The following is a 17374-nucleotide window of genomic DNA, read 5'->3' as shown; positions in this document are numbered from 1 at the left end:
TGAGTACAGTGGTTCAATACTAATATTATAAAGCCACAAGAATATTTTTGGAGCACCAAAAAAAAAAAAATAAATAAATAACGACTCATATAGTGATGGCCGATTTCAAAACACTGCTTCAGGAAGATTCGGAGCACAAATGAATCAGTGTATGATTCAGGGTGAGTAATAAATGACATTATTTTGATTTTTGGGTGAGCTAACCCTTTAATCCAGGGGTTTTCAAACTGGGTTCTGTGGAAAAAAATAAAGAAACACATTTCATAAACAAGTCCATTGTTTCGGTTATTGTAGCAATCCTGTAAAAACAAAAACATCAGAAACTACTAACTAGTGAAATTTGTGAATATCATTCTAAGACTGTCGTCTCCAGGCCGGCAGGTGGCGCTGGCGTGTGTAGAGCAGCAGCAGCAGCAGCAGCGCATCAGCGTGTGTTCAGTTTCCACATGTCCAGCAGCAGCGCGATGCTAAAGATGGAGCTGTAAACATTGTCTTTAGTGTTTCCACTCCTCATTTAAAGTCTACATTAATGTAAATTCGCTTTCTGTCGTGTCTTCATGTGGGATAAGCGATGAAGAACCGCAGCGCTTATAATATAGACCCGAGACTCAAACACAGAGTCCACCAGGTAAAGTCAAGCTTTATTATTATCATTCAAATACATTATACAGTACAATGACTAATAATAATAGAGTCATCTGAAGAAAGTGAAGACAGCCAGGGGGAATTAAAACATGCAATGATGTTTCCCAAAGAGTCTGTAATCAAGTTATTGAATTAAGTTAATCAATTAAGTTATTGATACCACAAAATTGGCTTGTCTGTGTTTACGTAGCACTTTCCACACATAGTTGTGTGAATGCAGAAATGCTTATATATATATATATATATATATATATATATATATATATATATATATATATATATATATATACATATGTATATTAGGCAGCAGTTTCATGCTGTGCTTTAGATAGAGATCAATACTGACTTGAACATCCTGCTTTTCATGTGTGTATTTTTGATGGATGTTCCCATATCTGCCTGTTTCAGTACCTGAAAACACACAATGACCCGTATGTGGACATTTCAGCCATGGCCTCTGAGCTCCAGCAGCAGTTCAGGTGAGTTTCATTGAGTGAATCCAGCAGAATCTCCAGCAGAAGAGAGTCTGAGATGTGCTTGTGTTTGAGCAGGATTGAGTACGGCCGGAGGAACAGGACAGCCTTCAGGATTCAAGTGGAAAAAGGTCTGAATTACTTGTCTGAAAACCGCATTAGAGCAGAGGTTTTCAATCTGAGAGTGACAGACGCTCTGTGGAAAAGATGTTTTAAAAAGACTAAAAATTATTCTATTAAATTAGTTACATTTAAAATAATTGAATAAAATTGTGATAAAATATAGTTATGTATTAATTAAATAAATTAAATTACATTAAAATAAATGCATATAAATATTAGTAAAATAAAGTTGGTTATTAATCGATTAAATTGAATAAATTATATAAATATGAATAGAAATGTGACTAAAATGAAGTTAATAAATAATACATTTACCAGTACATTATTATAGTGAGTAGAAGTAAATAAATAGATTAGATTAGATGCAATGCATAAAAATGTAATTAAAATAAAATATTAGTTACCTATTAAATCGATTGAAATAAATCATGATTAAAATAAAAAATAAGTATTATTAAAAAATATTATTAATTAATTAAATTAAAATAAATGAAAAAATTAAATTATATGGGTAAATAAAATGTTATTGAAATTATATACAAATACATTCAACAGTACATTACTATAGTAAGTAGAAGGAAATAAATATGAGATTAAAACAAATGATTAAAAATGTGATTTAAATAAAAAGTTGTTAATATATAATATTAGTATATTATTTATCTATTAAAAATCAATAAAATGTGATTAAAATAAAAATATTAGTTATTAATCTATTAAATTGATTAAATTAAAAGAATAAAAATGTGATTAAAATAAAATGTTACTAATCGATTTTAAGTATATAAATATTTATTAAAAATAAATATACAAATAAAAAAATACATTTAGCAGTATATTGTTATAGCTAATAGAAAAATATATATTAATGTAACTTAATAGAAACTATTTTCATGTTTATAATATTACTTTTTCTGCATATAAATTGGGTGTTTATAAGGGTGCGTTCACACTTGTAGGTCGGTTCGTTTGGTTCATATGATCTGGACCAAAAAACAAAACAAAAAAAAAACATTTATCCTGGTCCGATTAGCGTTCAGATTGGCAATTTTATCACCGAACCTAAAGGCAAAGGGATACATTCACAACGTGATTGGTCGTATTTTATGATGATCATTGCCTATTTTAAGACAGAACTTGCCAAACAATGCTGTGTGCCGAGGTAAATCAATCATGACAAGTGTGAACGCACCCTAAGAGATAAATGCATTTTAAATTTCCTCACACAAGGATGATCATATTTGGGGTCTGTGGCGTCTAAAAGATTGAAAACTCCTGCGTTAGAGCAAAATATCAGTGTTTTGATTTGTCTTCAAGCTGCTGATGAAACGTTTTGAGCTGTTCACTGTAAATCATCTCGAATCGTTGTGTCTGTGCAGTTCATGCAGCCATATGCAGCGAGCCTGACATCTCTGTCCTGGAAAACAAACATCTGGCCAAAAGAGCGAGACGCAGCCGAGAGGACGGGTATGACGTCATCCGTCACTGTTATTCCCGTTTGTTTCACCCTCATCCTTATAAACTCTGCTCTGGTGTGATCTGTTTCAGGGGCGACGGTCACGTCACCGAATACAGCACAGACAGCGAGGACGAGATTCTTGAACATGAAGTAACTGCAGTTTGAAATATCCAGAAATATCACATCTGACTTCAGGCAGAATGTTGTAAACGCTTTAATGTTTCCAACAGCACACTAATCACATGAACAGCTCGCTGACGTCGCTCTACCAGAGAGGAGCGTCTCACGCGGCCGGCGGCTCGACCCCTCAGAAGAGCGACGGCGACGGCTGGATCATCGATAAGGCTGGAAACAGAGGACAGGAGAACATCTGCATTGACCTGTGTGAGGAAGAGTCCACCAGCGCTGCGGTAAATATCATGAGCCACACGTCAGAGGTCGACGGGGCTGCCGGCTGCTTTCAGTGGAAAGTAGCTGAGGTTCAAGTTAGGCCTGATCAATTATGGCAGAAATCATAATCATGATTATTTTTGGTCAATATTGATATCATGATTATTTAAAGGGTTAGTTCACCCCAAAATTTCTGTCATTAATCACTCCCCCTCATGTCGTTCCACACCTGTAAGATCTTTGTTCATCTTCAGAACACACATGAAGATATTTTTGATGAACTCCGAGGGCATCTGATCTACACACATGCACCAAAGTCAAGCTCCAGAAAGGTACTAAAGACATCGTTAAAACAGTCATGTGACTGCAGTGGTTCAACCTTAATGTTATGAAGAGACGAGAATACTTTTTGTGCGCAAAAACAAAACAAAAATAACGACTTCCAGGTTCTGCGTCAGAGCGCCGACTCATTATTGGCCAAAGCTGATCACGTGATTAGCATGATGCGTGCGTGTGATAGTGACACATGAGTTCTGATGTTGAACCTGGAAATGCTGGACACAAACATCCATTCTAATTTAATTGTAATTTAACCATGTTGACGGTTAATGATCGGTTAACGAGCTTGTTGGCTTTTTAATAACAAAACAAAAGGTACTATTTTTGGCAAATGTAAAGAACCTTTCACACTAAAAGTAAAATAATGAATTAATTTAAATAGTTAGGGAAAAAAAACTTGTTAAAATGATTAACTCATTTAGCGCACACGGCTGGACTATCTCTTTAATACCCATTTGAAACCCATAAAGGATTAGTCCACTTTTAAATTAAAATTTCCCAATAATTTACTCTTCTCCATGTCATCCAAGATGTTCATGTCTTCCTTTCTTCAGTGGAAAAGAAATGAAGGTTTTTGAGGAAAAATGTAATCGCTTGACAGCCCCACTAATTCAATTATGTGTTAAATTATATCACCTTCATTCACTAATACGGTCCATTAATGTTCCAGAGTTGATATGCCCACATACAGGACGCTGATGAAGGCCAAAATGAAGCAAGAGGTGCATTTACTGTCTCTCCTCTGATCTCATCCTGATGTGTTCACAGAAGCCGAGCGAGCCATCGAAGGAGAAGAAGTCAAAGAGCAGGAAGCAGAAGAGTGTGAAGAAGAGCAAGCATGACGAGGACGCAGAGATCAGTGCCGCGATACTGACGAAAAAGAGTCAGTGAACTGATAAAACACACTTGGGTGAATCTCAGAAAGCCCAAAAACTGCATAAAGATGGAGAGAGCGCCTTATTTTATTTCTGGCAACACTTTAGTTTAGGGTTCAGTTCTTACTGTTATCTAGTTGATTATTAGTAGCATATTACTAGGATATTGGCTGTTTATTAGCACTTATTAAGCACATATTCATATGCATGATCATTTTCTATATCCCATACCCAATACCTACACTTAACAACTACCTTACTGACTATTAATAAGCAGTAATTAAGAGCTTATTGAGGCCAAACTCATTGTTAATACTTAATAATAGTTAATACTTGACCCTAATCTAAAGTGCGACTCACTTTACTGTAAGGTTTCATTTGTTGCTAACATTAGTTTACTACATTAAACATTAGTTAACATGAACTAACAGTGAACAATACTTATTTATTAATATTAATGTTAATTTCAACATTTAATAAAGCATTTTTAAGTTAGTTAATGCATTGTGAACAAACATGAACAGGAACATTTATATTAACAAAAGTTATTAAATGCTTTAAAATATATTGCTCATGTTAGTTAATGCATTAAGTAATGCAATCTTATCGTAAAGTGTTACTATATTTATTAACATTAGTTAATAAAAATACTGCTGTTCATTAGTTAACATTAAACAGATATGATTTTTTATTTTAGTAATGTATTAGTACATATTTTATTTATACATGGTAGTATTTTTAAATGGAAAATGTGCTTAATTGTCATTAAAATGTGATGCATAAAAAAACCCAGTGGGCTTAAAATTAGCTTTATTTTCTTTATGCAAATCATATTTATGTATATTTTATTCGGTGTGATATGACCCAGACATGCTTTTGTGATGCTCACCCAAAAATATTATTATTATTTTGTTAAAATTTCAGTCCATCAGTTTTTCCATCAAGTGTTTTCTCGTTGTAACTCAAGGTAAGGTGAAGGTCCATGAGCTTCAGAACTCCACGGTGAAGTTTGAGGATTTCGGCGGCAGTGAGGAAACTCTGGAGGTGAACGTCTGATCATGTGTTCATCCGTCCGGCTCACACACCGATGTCTAACTCACTCCGGTCGCTTGTCTTCTTCAGGAAGTGTGTAAACTGCTGATCCACATGAGACATCCAGAAGTGTACCAGCGGCTGGGAGTCGTTCCTCCGCGCGGATTCCTCCTGCACGGGCCGCCGGGATGTGGGAAGACGCTGCTGGCTCAAGCCGTGGCTGGAGTGAGTGACTGTAACCGTGTGCATCTCTGTGTGTGTGTGTGTCTCACTGCTGAGCGAGTGTGTCTGACGTGTGTGTAGGAGATGGATTTGCCCATGCTGAAGGTCTCGGCGCCGGAGCTGGTGTCTGGAGTCTCCGGAGAATCGGAGCAGAAGCTGCGGGAGCTGTTTGAGCAAGCCATAGTAAGAGTCACGCTTCTGAACATCTCTTCTATCTTCAGAGAGGTCTGATTGAGCCGATCACATGCAGCATCAATAAACATTTCATGCCCCGTTGCCTGAAGCTAGTCGAGTTTCAGAGTAGGGTTAGAGTTGACAAAACCATACAAATCCCAACCAGGTTCAGACGTCTTTCTATAAACGTCCTCCATCAGTTTGTGTGTCATGTGCAGCGAACAGCCAATCACAGGGAACATGAGAGCGTCGGTTTGATTCACTTCTCTGCTGAACATTAAGAGATCGTTATGAAAAATATCATGAATTTAAACACTTTTACAAAGCAAGAGTTTGAGAAGGCAGCTGTTGACTTTATCAAATCAACTGAATTTAAATCATATTTTATAAAGGCTCACAAAGAGTTCAAAATAACACATGTAAGCCTAGTCATTTATATATTAAAGCTTGTATTCATATTCAAAGGCTGAGTTTAATGTTAATTGTCAATTCATAAACTAATTATATGAATTATACATAATTATAATTCATATCTCAACTAAAGCTGCCACATTACTCTATTATTAAAGTTTGAAATCAACAATAGGTTCCAGTCTATTAAATGTAATTGCTATTAATTTTTGTATATATAATAAACATCAAGCTAAAAAAGTGTTTTATACAAACATTTCAGTTGTACATATAAAAATATTTAATGGTATAATTGTTTCTACTAATAGTTCGTTGTTGAAAAATAAACATTTAAATGGTGGTTGTCAAAAAAAAGTGTTTTCATGACCGATTTAGTCAAACATCAATAAAATATCGAAGAACATGTTAAGTAAAAATACTATGAATATGTAATATAGTGCATATATTATCAAAATGCTCCTTTAGAGTTATTTTTCTAGCTAACCATCGAGTTTATGGTCATTGAATGTCATACATTGAAACACTGATGGATCACATGACACATGATTCATTTCAGTAAGTCGATCTTCTAATGTTCATTCATGTTTATTTGCTGCTGCAACTAGGAGTAAAGAGGAAGAGATGATCGGTTGAACTACAGCGATCTGTCAGCACACATTAAAGAAACAAAAACACATTTATTGACTGAATTTAGTGATGAAATTGGCAGAATTTGAAAGCTGAGACTTTGTTTCATATCAAAAGTGTCAAAGCACAAAACTTTTTGGATCACAGGAGCTACAAATAAAGTTTAGTGAAGTTTTGTTCACACATCGACTGAAAACAGCACAGTCTGAACGATCGATTCTTGGGATTTAAGCATCACGTAAGCGGAGATTATGATCTATTTGCAGCTTAATGACACGAATCACAACAAAAATGAAGAAGGTAATCCAACAACGGAGCGAACGCAACAATGTTCAGACAAAGAACACAAGAAACTGAGGGCACATTTACACAGGATAGCAAGAACTCAACAAGACACAGGTGCACAACATAATCCGTAACCATGGTAACAAACTAGTGACTAGAGCACACTGGTGTTGTCACAATACTGGAATTTCTAACTTCGATACGATCCCTTGAACAGTATCGATATTCAATACCATTTTTGATACTAAAGGAAAAAAATGCTGCATATACTGTCATATAGATATGTTTTTTGTCCATCTATTGGAAGTCTAGGCAATCAAAAATTTCTTCTGAAGAGATTACTTTATATGATAAGCTTTTAATCTTTTTTCATATATAAACATTGATCAATTACCCTTACAGTTATCTCACTAATATTTACTAACTTAATGTATTTGTTTTTAGGCCTACAAAGGGGTAATTTTGTTGATTTGAAGCTTGATTTCAAATGGTGAATTGAATTTTAAAAAGACAAGTAAACAATAATAAAATAAGAACAAAAACAAATTAAAAACAATAGCACAAATAAATACAGTAGAATAAAGATAGAAATTACATAGACTGCTTTATTTTTTCAGGTAGGTCTAACAGTAGTATTCAGGTAAGAAACTGAATAAAGAAACAATTAAATACTAGGACTGTCAAACGATTAATCACGATTAATCGCATACAAAATAAAAGTTTGAGTTTGCCTAATATATGTGGGTGTACTGTGTGTAATTATTATGTATATATAAATACACACACATTCGTGTATATATTTGAGAAATATTTACAAGTATATGTATTTATTTATATTTTTATATAATTTATATTATATATAAATAAATACATATACTTGTAAATATTTCTCAAATATATACACGAATGTGTTTGTATTTATATAAATACATTTTTTGTACATAAATAACATTTCTCTTAAATATATACATTAATTTGTGTGTATTTATATATGCATATTATTTGCACACATTACTCACACATACATTATGCAAACTCAAACTTTTATTTTATATGCGATTAATCGTGATTAATCGTTTGACAGCCCTATTAAATACAATTAATTAAATTCAGATTGATCAATTAAAGTTACACAAGTTAATCAGTCACGTGTTGTAAGTGATTTTCTCTTTTTCTTCTGTTGTTTGATTAATATTAACAACAAAGAGAGCAACGCACGCACGGATCCAAAACACTTAATGTTACACATTCTTCCTGAACTGTTTACAAATGCGTTTACGTTAATGATCACCAAGATGGGCATTGTGACATTATTTCTGAGTGTATTTGACCATTAATAAGCCGCAAAAAAGAGCTCAATTTGGTATTTGGTGTATCGATACTGCAGAAAGGAGAATTGGAATCATTTCAGATATTTCAGTGTCGTTACATATTGAAATATCGATATTTTTTAACAGTAGAACAGGAACTAGGAAAGAAACAAGGAAGCATGCCTCTGAACTGAACTGAAACTAAGGTTAACCGTGTACTTCAGTGTGTCTAGCCATAACTTCATCTCCAGTGGTGCTTGTTTAATTGTGTTTTGTCTCTGTTGTTCCTCTAGAGCAGCGCTCCCTGTATCATGTTCATCGATGAGATTGATGCCATCACTCCAAAACGAGAGATCGCCTCCAAAGACATGGAGAGGAGGATCGTTGCGCAGTTACTCACCTGCATGGATGGTGTGTGGTGTCTCTTCTGAAACAAACTGAGCTAGTGGGATTTAATTCAGGGTGTTTTTCTAATCTACTGTTGTCTTTAGACATCAATTCGTTATCAGAGCCAGCTCAGGTCTTGGTTATTGGAGCCACTAACCGCCCGGACTCGTTGGATCCGGCCCTGCGTCGAGCCGGCAGGTTTGACCGAGAGATCTGTCTGGGGATTCCTGATGAGGGCGCACGACTGAAGTACGTGTCTCTCACTGACTCATGTTTGTGCTGAAATGTCATATTTGGAAATACAGTTAAAGAGGAACTATCATGCTTTTTTCCCAATGTTCATCTTTCTTTAGTGTTGCTGTCAAAAACAAAATTTATCCTCCATTTTTTCCATCCCAGGATTCTGAGGACACTCTGTCGGAAGATCACGTTGCCGGAGGATTTTGACTACAGACAGTTGGCACGTCTCACACCGGGTTACGTGGGCGCAGATTTAATGGCGCTGTGCCGCGAGGCGGCCATGACCGCCGTCAACAGAATCCTGCTGAAGTCGAGCAGTGAAGACGCCACTCCACCGGTACGGCAGCGCTGGACCTGGGCCGCTTTTTACATGCACTTCCCTCGCTAACTTCCCTCCGTCTCGTTCACTTTGATGTACATCTCTGCTTACGTTGCATGAGTGCCACCTACTGGTGAAACTTTAAATGGAAGCCCTTGATCACTGAAAACTGCGGTGCGAGTTGCTGCTGTGACGCCACAGTCGTGTTGCATTGTGGTCTGTGGACCTGCCTGAAGTCTACATATTGAGTAGACACGCTCCCTTTGTCAAAATTTGGGGTTGAGGGTCTGTCAAAATAAACTTCCCTCATGCACTTGACGAAGTTGAACACACAACAAAATGGCGGAGGGGAAGTGCTTAGGGAAGTGCATGTCTAAAAGTGGAGTTAAATGCAGCCCTGCTGTTCTAGTGTATTCATTTTGGATTGAAGCACATAAAATAGTCTGCAAACTATGGGTTTGATCTCACTTTATTTACCAGTGTCATTGACATTGGCCATTCATCTGTTTTTTTTTCACTTTTTTTGGCATCACATTTGGTGTGAAGGGGCCTTTTCAATCACATGCATTCATTATGGGGTCCTGTTATGCTTATTTACAGGTTCATAATTTTGTTTATTTGGTCTAGAATGATTAGTTGTTCAAAAAACTCTTATAATTTACATTGTTGCAGCACCGTAATAGGCCCTCTTTAAATATTTAGCCATTTGAAATGGTAATACACTGCAATAAAACACAAAACACATGATGTTCCTGTCAGAAAGGTGAGCTGGAGCAGCTGCTGGCATTGCTAAAGACGAACGAGTCTCTGACCGAGGAGCAGCTGTCTGGACTCTGTGTCGTCATGTCAGACTTCAAGACGTCGTTAGCCAAAGTCCAGCCGTCCGCTAAGCGCGAGGGCTTTGCCACCGTGCCGGACGTGACCTGGGAAGACGTGGGCGCCCTGCAGGACATCCGCGAGGAGCTCAACATGGCCATCATGGTACTGCAGTTTATTGCAACGTTGCTCATCTTCTAGAATATCGATAATACAGAGTATTAATGTGTATTTTGTCTTTTCAACAAACTCATTGGATTCTCCTGACTCTGCTACTAAAGACGATGAGGATGGGCAGATCTGACGGTTGTGTTTGTATGTTCCCAGGCTCCCATCCATAACCCGGAGCATTTCAAAGCTCTGGGTCTCAACGCCCCGGCTGGAGTGCTGCTCGCCGGACCGCCCGGGTGTGGAAAGACCCTCTTAGCCAAAGTGTGTGAACTTTTATTTCAATCTGCGTTACCTCAGTATGACCTCATTTCTTTACAGCAAGATAACCCAGGATTCCTTTTATCTGGGATTAAAGGTGCCCTAGATTCAAAAATTGAATTTACCTCGGCATAGTTGAATAACAAGAGTTCAGTACATGGAAATGACATACAGTGAGTCTCAAACTCCATTGTTTCCTCCTTCTTATATAAATCTCATTTGTTTAAAAGACCTCCGAAGAACAGGCGAATCTCAACATAACACCGACTGTTACGTAACAGTCGGGATCATTAATATGTACGCCCCCAATATTTGCATATGCCAGCCCATGTTCAAGGCATTAGACAAGGGCAGCCAGTATTAACGTCTGGATCTGTGCACAGCTGAATCATCAGACTAGGTAAGCAAGCAAGAACAACAGCGAAAAATGGCAGATGGAGCAATAATAACTGACATGATCCATGATATCATGATATTTTTAGTGATATTTGTAAATTGTCTATCTAAATGTTTCGTTAGCATGTTGCTAATGTACTGTTAAATGTGGTTAAAGTTACCATTGTTTCTTACTGTATTCACGGAGACAAGAGCCGTCGCTATTTTCATTTTTAAACACTTGCAGTCTGTATAATTCATAAACACAACTTCATTCTTTATTAATCTCTCCAACAGTGTAGCATTAGCCGTTAGCCACGGAGCACAGCCTCAAACTCATAGAGAATCAAATATAAACATCAAAATAAATACTTTACTCACATAATTCAAAGCATACATGACGAACATCTTGTAAAGATCCATTTGAGGGTTATATTAGCTGTGTGAACTTTGTAAATGTGCTGTAATATAGTCGAGAGCTCGTGTGGCAGGGAGCACGCGATTTAAAGGGGCGGCGCGCTGAAAAAATCAGTGCATAGTTAATGATGCCCCAAAATAGGCAGTTAAAAAAATTAATTTAAAAAAATCTATGGGGTATTTTGAGCTGAAACTTCACAGACACATTCAGGAGACACCTTAGACTTATATTACATCTTGTGAAAAAGCGTTCTTGGGCACCTTTAAGGATGACCCAGGGTTAACTAGTGAGTGACACTACGTTTTTAGGTTATGTCAGTAAATCCCACTCACACACAGATATTATTGGGCTGAACTACGGCTCGGCATCAATCATGAATGAGCAGAGGTCGATTGTTGAAGTTCAGAATTGAATATTATGTGATTAAACCCTTCGAGTTACAGGACTGTTGTTTCTGTCCCACTCATTTTACCTGGATTCTTGACGACGGCACTCTTCTCATTTGCTCTGTTTTGCGATTTATTTTGGGTGTTTAGTGTGGACAGACAGATTGCTTGTCACTGAAATCTTCACGCCTTGTTAAGACATGGTGTTTTATTACGCCGTGGGTTAGTTTTGCTGATCTAGTTTACCATAGACTTTGCGTCCATCATTCCTCATCAGTCTCTCTGTCTCGTTACAGGCTGTCGCTAATGAGTCCGGCTTGAACTTCATCTCTGTCAAGGGTCCAGAGCTGCTGAATATGGTGAGATTCTCAACCGCCATCATGGAAAATGTGACATTTCTTCTCTCATGTCATTATACCGATCGTCTGTGTGTACTATTCAAGATGTCCAGATCACATTTCAACCCAAAATAAATTATATTTTGCATAAAACCAAGTAAATTTTAATTCAAAACTAAATAGGTACAACAAATAAATACTTAAAGTAAAAATTAAATAAAAAGCCTCTTTTTGCATTACAGTATGTTTTTTAATATCATGGGAATGAGACATTTTGCATCATACAGTGTTTAATTGTCATGAAAAGAATGTCACAATGCAAAAAATCTTAATGGTTCTATTAATATAAAGTTATGACACAGACATGTTCAGCCATCAGGTTTGTTGTGTGATGTGTGTTTGCAGTATGTGGGCGAGAGCGAGCGAGCCGTCCGGCAGGTCTTCCAGAGAGGCCGTAACTCAGCGCCGTGTGTCATCTTTTTTGATGAGATTGATGCACTTTGTCCTCGTCGCTCAGAGCATGAGGTGAGAGCACTACCGCACCAGAGTTTGATGCGCTGAAACTTCAGCAATGCCTGAAATGGTGACGTTTAATTAGCGCTTTTCTGACTCTGTCAGTACCTGTTTCCTGCCATTGCATTTTGATGAACAGAGATCTTTCAATGTGTTGTTTTTTGGTGATGCATGAACAAACTGCACTAAACATTATTTGTAGGACCTCCCATCCACAATAATCACAATAAGCTTTGTGCTGTCAGTCAGGAGCCAGCGTTCGTGTGGTAAACCAGCTGCTCACCGAGATGGACGGCATGGAGAATCGCCGGCAGGTTTTCATGATGGCTGCCACCAACAGACCAGGTGATAAAGAGTAATGTTTTTGAAAATATTGAGATGGGGCTTTTTTTAGCTTTATATAATGCAACGTCATGGCTGTTTGTAGATATTATTGATCCGGCTGTGCTCAGGCCGGGACGACTGGACAAAACTCTGTATGTGGGTTTGCCGCCCGCTGCAGACAGACACGCCATATTAGTCACCATTACTAAGGTAAACATTGGTTAAGCAAACATAATATGAACGTATGAACCACTGTAATGATGGGATATGGGTAATCTTTGGATTTATTAACTCTTTTGTTTTAGGGAGGCACCAAACCACATCTAGACTCTGATGTCAATCTTGAGGAAATTGCCCATGATGCACGTTGTGAAAGTTTTACGTAAGTTTGTAAATTGTTGTTCGGAGAGTTCGAAATGCTTTCCCACACTGGGTCTTTCTCATGAGTTTGCAAATTGTGATGCGTTGTGATTTATTGTGAGGTTGCTGCCGATACTCTGCTCTAGTTTGTTTTATAGACAAAATTGTTATGCATTGTCTATTGTAACAAACTCCTGATCATGTTTTTGTTTAGATTTGACTCTTTTCATTAGGGATGCACCAATATGGACATTTCGTCCGATATCGATAACCAATAATTCTTTATATTTGGAAGCCGATAACCGATATATTGGCCGATAAATCTAAATCTTGAAATATTTTTTTTCTGAGCCCGATTACCAAAAAAAAGGCAAACTAAAACAGTGGACAACTGCTTTTTCTTTAAAACAAGGAAACCTCTAGATCTTTGTTGTCCCAAAGTCATGTCCCAAAATGTAGCCTACTTTGAGCCAGTTAAAACATTTAAAATTAATTTAACATTTCCAAGGCAAATTGTAATTCTGAGGTCCTATTATTTTCATGGTGAAAAACTTGTAATTAGTCCATAATTTATCAATAATAATAATAATAATAATAATACAATTATTAAAACTTTAAGGAATAAGCACAACATTTTTTTTCCCGTTTTACTTTTAATAGTAAACCTTTACATTTTGTTGGCCAACTAAATAAAATGAATTGTTTAACTATCATTTGATTACATTTTAAAAGATTAAATAAATTGTTCATGTTTTATGCCTTCATTTGATTACTGCTGTTTTTGATATTAAAGAAAATAAAGAAAACATTTAAAAAATAAGTTGTTAAAGTTTTATGAATTCATCTGCTTAGACTTGCTATTTGATCATTAAATTTTAAATGGAATACAAAAAATGTCAGTGGAAAATTTGGGGGGGGGGAAACAAAATTTAGGAAAATATAAAACGCATTTCATAGGGCTCTAATTTCCGGGAAAATTATAAATTTTCCATTATCGTACAGATAACATTAATGAATAATTATTGGCTGATAACGATACATCGTACAGTCAAACCAAAAATTATTCAGACACGACATAATTTTTGTTATATTTTTACTAGTGGGTTCATTTCTGTAAGTGAGGATAGCAAAATAAAGTAAACTGTGACATATTAAACCCAAAAATTCTTCATTCAGTGGACTACCAGTAAAACTGATAAACATTTGGAACCAAAAATGATTCAGACACTTTGACCAGACCATGTTTTGCTGAAGTATTATTTGACATAATTAAGATTAATGTTTTCAGACACAGTTTAACTCTGAGATTTTGTCATATTTTATTACCCTTTTTAGAAACTATTGTGAATAAACTGAATTAATGAATGAAAAAAATAAATTTTGGTTTGACTGTGCATCCCTACTTTCCAAAGTTTGAAGTTTGTTGTTGGATTGTGTTCTAGAGGTGCAGATCTGTCGGCGCTGGTGCGAGAGGCGAGTGTTAATGCTCTGAGAGTTCACCTGAACGCAGGACCAGCGCAAACACACACAGGTAACACACACACACACACATCTGTTATCTGAAGCTCCTGCACGCCACCCTCTGGTCAGAAACACTGCAGTAGATCTGCACATGACAGAAAAGCATGTGTTTTCTGTTACAGAGCCAGTGAAGGACATCAGTGTGAGCCGGGTTCACTTCGAGGAGGCCTTCAAGAAGGTGCGACCGTCTGTGTCCAAGAAGGTGAGTGACGAGAAAAAGACGAGATGAATGTTTAAATTAACAGACACTCTATAAACATCTTTACATTTAGTCACAGTGATGAGTGAAATCAGCTCTGACTGTGATTGGCTGAACTGTGCTTTGATTCAATTGAGTAAAAATTGAATTAGCAACAAAATACATCAAAATGTTGGTGTAATTACTGTGTGTTTCCTGTCTCATCACTTGCTGTTTCCATCCAAAGTAAATTTAACTTGTGCGCAAAAATTGGAATATGGCATAAAACATTTGTTCAAAAGAACAAAATCATCACTTCCTGGGAAATTGCCACAAAATATCTGCAATCGGGCTCTTTTTTTTTATAAATGAGTTGGTCTCAGAGCGGCAGATGAAACACTTGTGTTCGGATGCTGGTGTTTGGGATCACAATCATGTGAGACGCTTCTGGAGGGAATTAAACCAAATCATTCTGATGACAGACTTTGACTCAAGTGTTTCAGAACCTCCAAACCAACATTTGAGGTGCTGTGATGCCATTGGTCCGCTGGTTAGTGCAGTTATCCAATCACAGTCTCACAATGAGTCACATGAATTTGTTGCACATCAAGGGATTTATTCAGTAAATGTGTTTCCATCGTAGTTTTTATGCGCATTTCTTCTTATTGGATAAACATGATCATTTTGTAATTTGTGCTATATATATATATAATTTCGCTACTGAATTTATTTCCTTGAATTTCCTTTTATGAACATATTAAGAGACCCTTCATGTTCAGTATGAACAGAATGCATGAAATATCCATGAACGGAGCTCTTGCTCATCGTAGCACAGCAGAACAGCGAGGTTTTCATATATCACTCATTCGTCTCTCTTGTGCAAGTTGAAGTTTGTCCATCTTGTTGGTTGCATTAATCTTGGTTTATTATTTCCCTCCTTGCAGGAGCAGTTAATGTATGAAAAACTGAAGGATACCCTCACAAGATGACAAGCGTTGATGAACAACAGTCCAACAAACAAGATGCTGATGAACTGACGGAGCATCTTCTCCTGAACATTGTGCTGTATGTCCTGCATGAGGAACGATTCAGCTCATGGAAGACCAACATTTATACATGATCAAAGGTTTAATGAAATTATATATGCAATAAAGTGTATATAAGAAGGGAAGATTGAGAATGTGTTTTAACAGGAAAATTACATGAGAAGATGATTTCTGGTTTAATACTGTCACAGAAATTCTTGAGCCTGACAGCTTGTATAAATTCATTTTATTTTTTATTTTTTTTGTATAAATGATTAGTTTTTCTAAAATAGAGTTATAGTTTTTTTCCCTGTTGTTGCTTTTTTACTAGAATCTTGTCAATCACAGACACTCAACAGGAAGTTCATTAGATTCTAGTACGGCACACTTTGCTGAAGTGCTTCAGAATGAGATCACATGGTTCAGATTGTTCCTGAACGATCCGTCGTGAACTGAAGCGTTGAGTTTTGAGAAAGATCTTGTGTGTATAAACACGGTCAAAGGTTTGATTCTCAAATAAACTTGTTTTTCTCATCTAAAAAAAAAATTTTCTTCTTCCCAAACAAGCAGGTTGGAAAAGCAGCTAACTGTCCAAACTTTTAACTAGTTTGTATTTATATACACATGGAAACATTTTTATTTAACTTTTGTTTAGCATTTTATATTAGTTCAAAAGTTTTATTATCAAATGAGAACGTCAACAGACACAGTCACATGACCAAAATGAATAGAGGAGGGAAACTTTCTGGGGCGCAGAACAGAAAAAGACAAAGGGGAAATTAAAAAATAATGCATTAAAATGAAGACAGCAATGACCAATTGAACAGATATTAAGGGTTAATTCACCCACAAATGAAAATTATCCCATAATTTTCTCTCTCTCTCAAGCTATCCTAGGTGTATCTGACACCTGTATCTTCTTTCAAAAACAAATCTGGCTTTTCCAAGCTTTATAATGGTAGTGAACGGTACCCAAGACCAAAAAAAGCACATCCATCCATCATAAATATAATCCATACGCCTCCAGGAGGTTGATAAAGTACATGCCCCGGCCATAGTGGCCGAGCCTAGCTGGTCGCTGCCGTGATCCCCTGAGCTACCGGCACCACCCTGGCTTCAGGTGAGGTGTACTGCCTGTGCATGATCAGCTGTTTAACCTGTGTCAAGGCATTGCTTCAGTCAGTACTCTCCACTCTAGCAGCATCTAATGGCTGTAACGAGACTGTCCTGCTTACCGCCTTTCGACTAGGTTTAAACCCTGAAGTGCATCAGCAGATGGTCATTTATGATGATGTCATCTGCTCTGAGAATTTCATTTAAAAGGCCATCATTTCATGTCGTCTCTCAGCCTGTTCAATGGAAAGACCCACTTTGCATCCT

The 17374-nt window shown here is 36.7% G+C and overlaps 1 protein-coding gene across 2 annotated transcripts; it reads left to right on the top strand.

Moving 5' to 3' along the window:
• The first annotated feature begins 365 nt into the window (after positions 1 to 365).
• Positions 366 to 16541, top strand: nvl (nuclear VCP like). Of its 2 annotated transcripts, XM_048205984.1 has the most exons (24): positions 366 to 628; positions 1054 to 1124; positions 1197 to 1249; positions 2621 to 2708; positions 2790 to 2850; positions 2931 to 3110; positions 3345 to 3422; positions 4198 to 4312; positions 5272 to 5348; positions 5427 to 5561; positions 5640 to 5741; positions 8659 to 8776; positions 8857 to 9001; positions 9152 to 9329; positions 10071 to 10292; positions 10455 to 10559; positions 12032 to 12094; positions 12479 to 12598; positions 12832 to 12931; positions 13014 to 13120; positions 13216 to 13292; positions 14713 to 14801; positions 14914 to 14993; positions 15914 to 16541. In XM_048205984.1, exons 1-24 carry the CDS (start codon positions 572 to 574, stop codon positions 15956 to 15958), a joined length of 2466 nt encoding a protein of 821 aa, XP_048061941.1. In that variant the 5' UTR covers positions 366 to 571; the 3' UTR covers positions 15959 to 16541. The 2 variants fall into 2 exon arrangements, with proteins under 2 accessions (XP_048061941.1, XP_048061942.1); XM_048205985.1 differs by lacking the exon at positions 3345 to 3422 and having other exon boundaries at positions 367 to 628.
• Positions 16542 to 17374: the final 833 nt, after the last annotated feature.

This window comes from Megalobrama amblycephala, linkage group LG10 (assembly GCF_018812025.1).
Source record: "Megalobrama amblycephala isolate DHTTF-2021 linkage group LG10, ASM1881202v1, whole genome shotgun sequence".
NCBI classification, from domain to species: domain Eukaryota; kingdom Metazoa; phylum Chordata; class Actinopteri; order Cypriniformes; family Xenocyprididae; genus Megalobrama; species Megalobrama amblycephala.
Note: the sequence above shows the minus strand (reverse complement) of the source record. Positions and strands in the feature narration are given on the sequence as shown.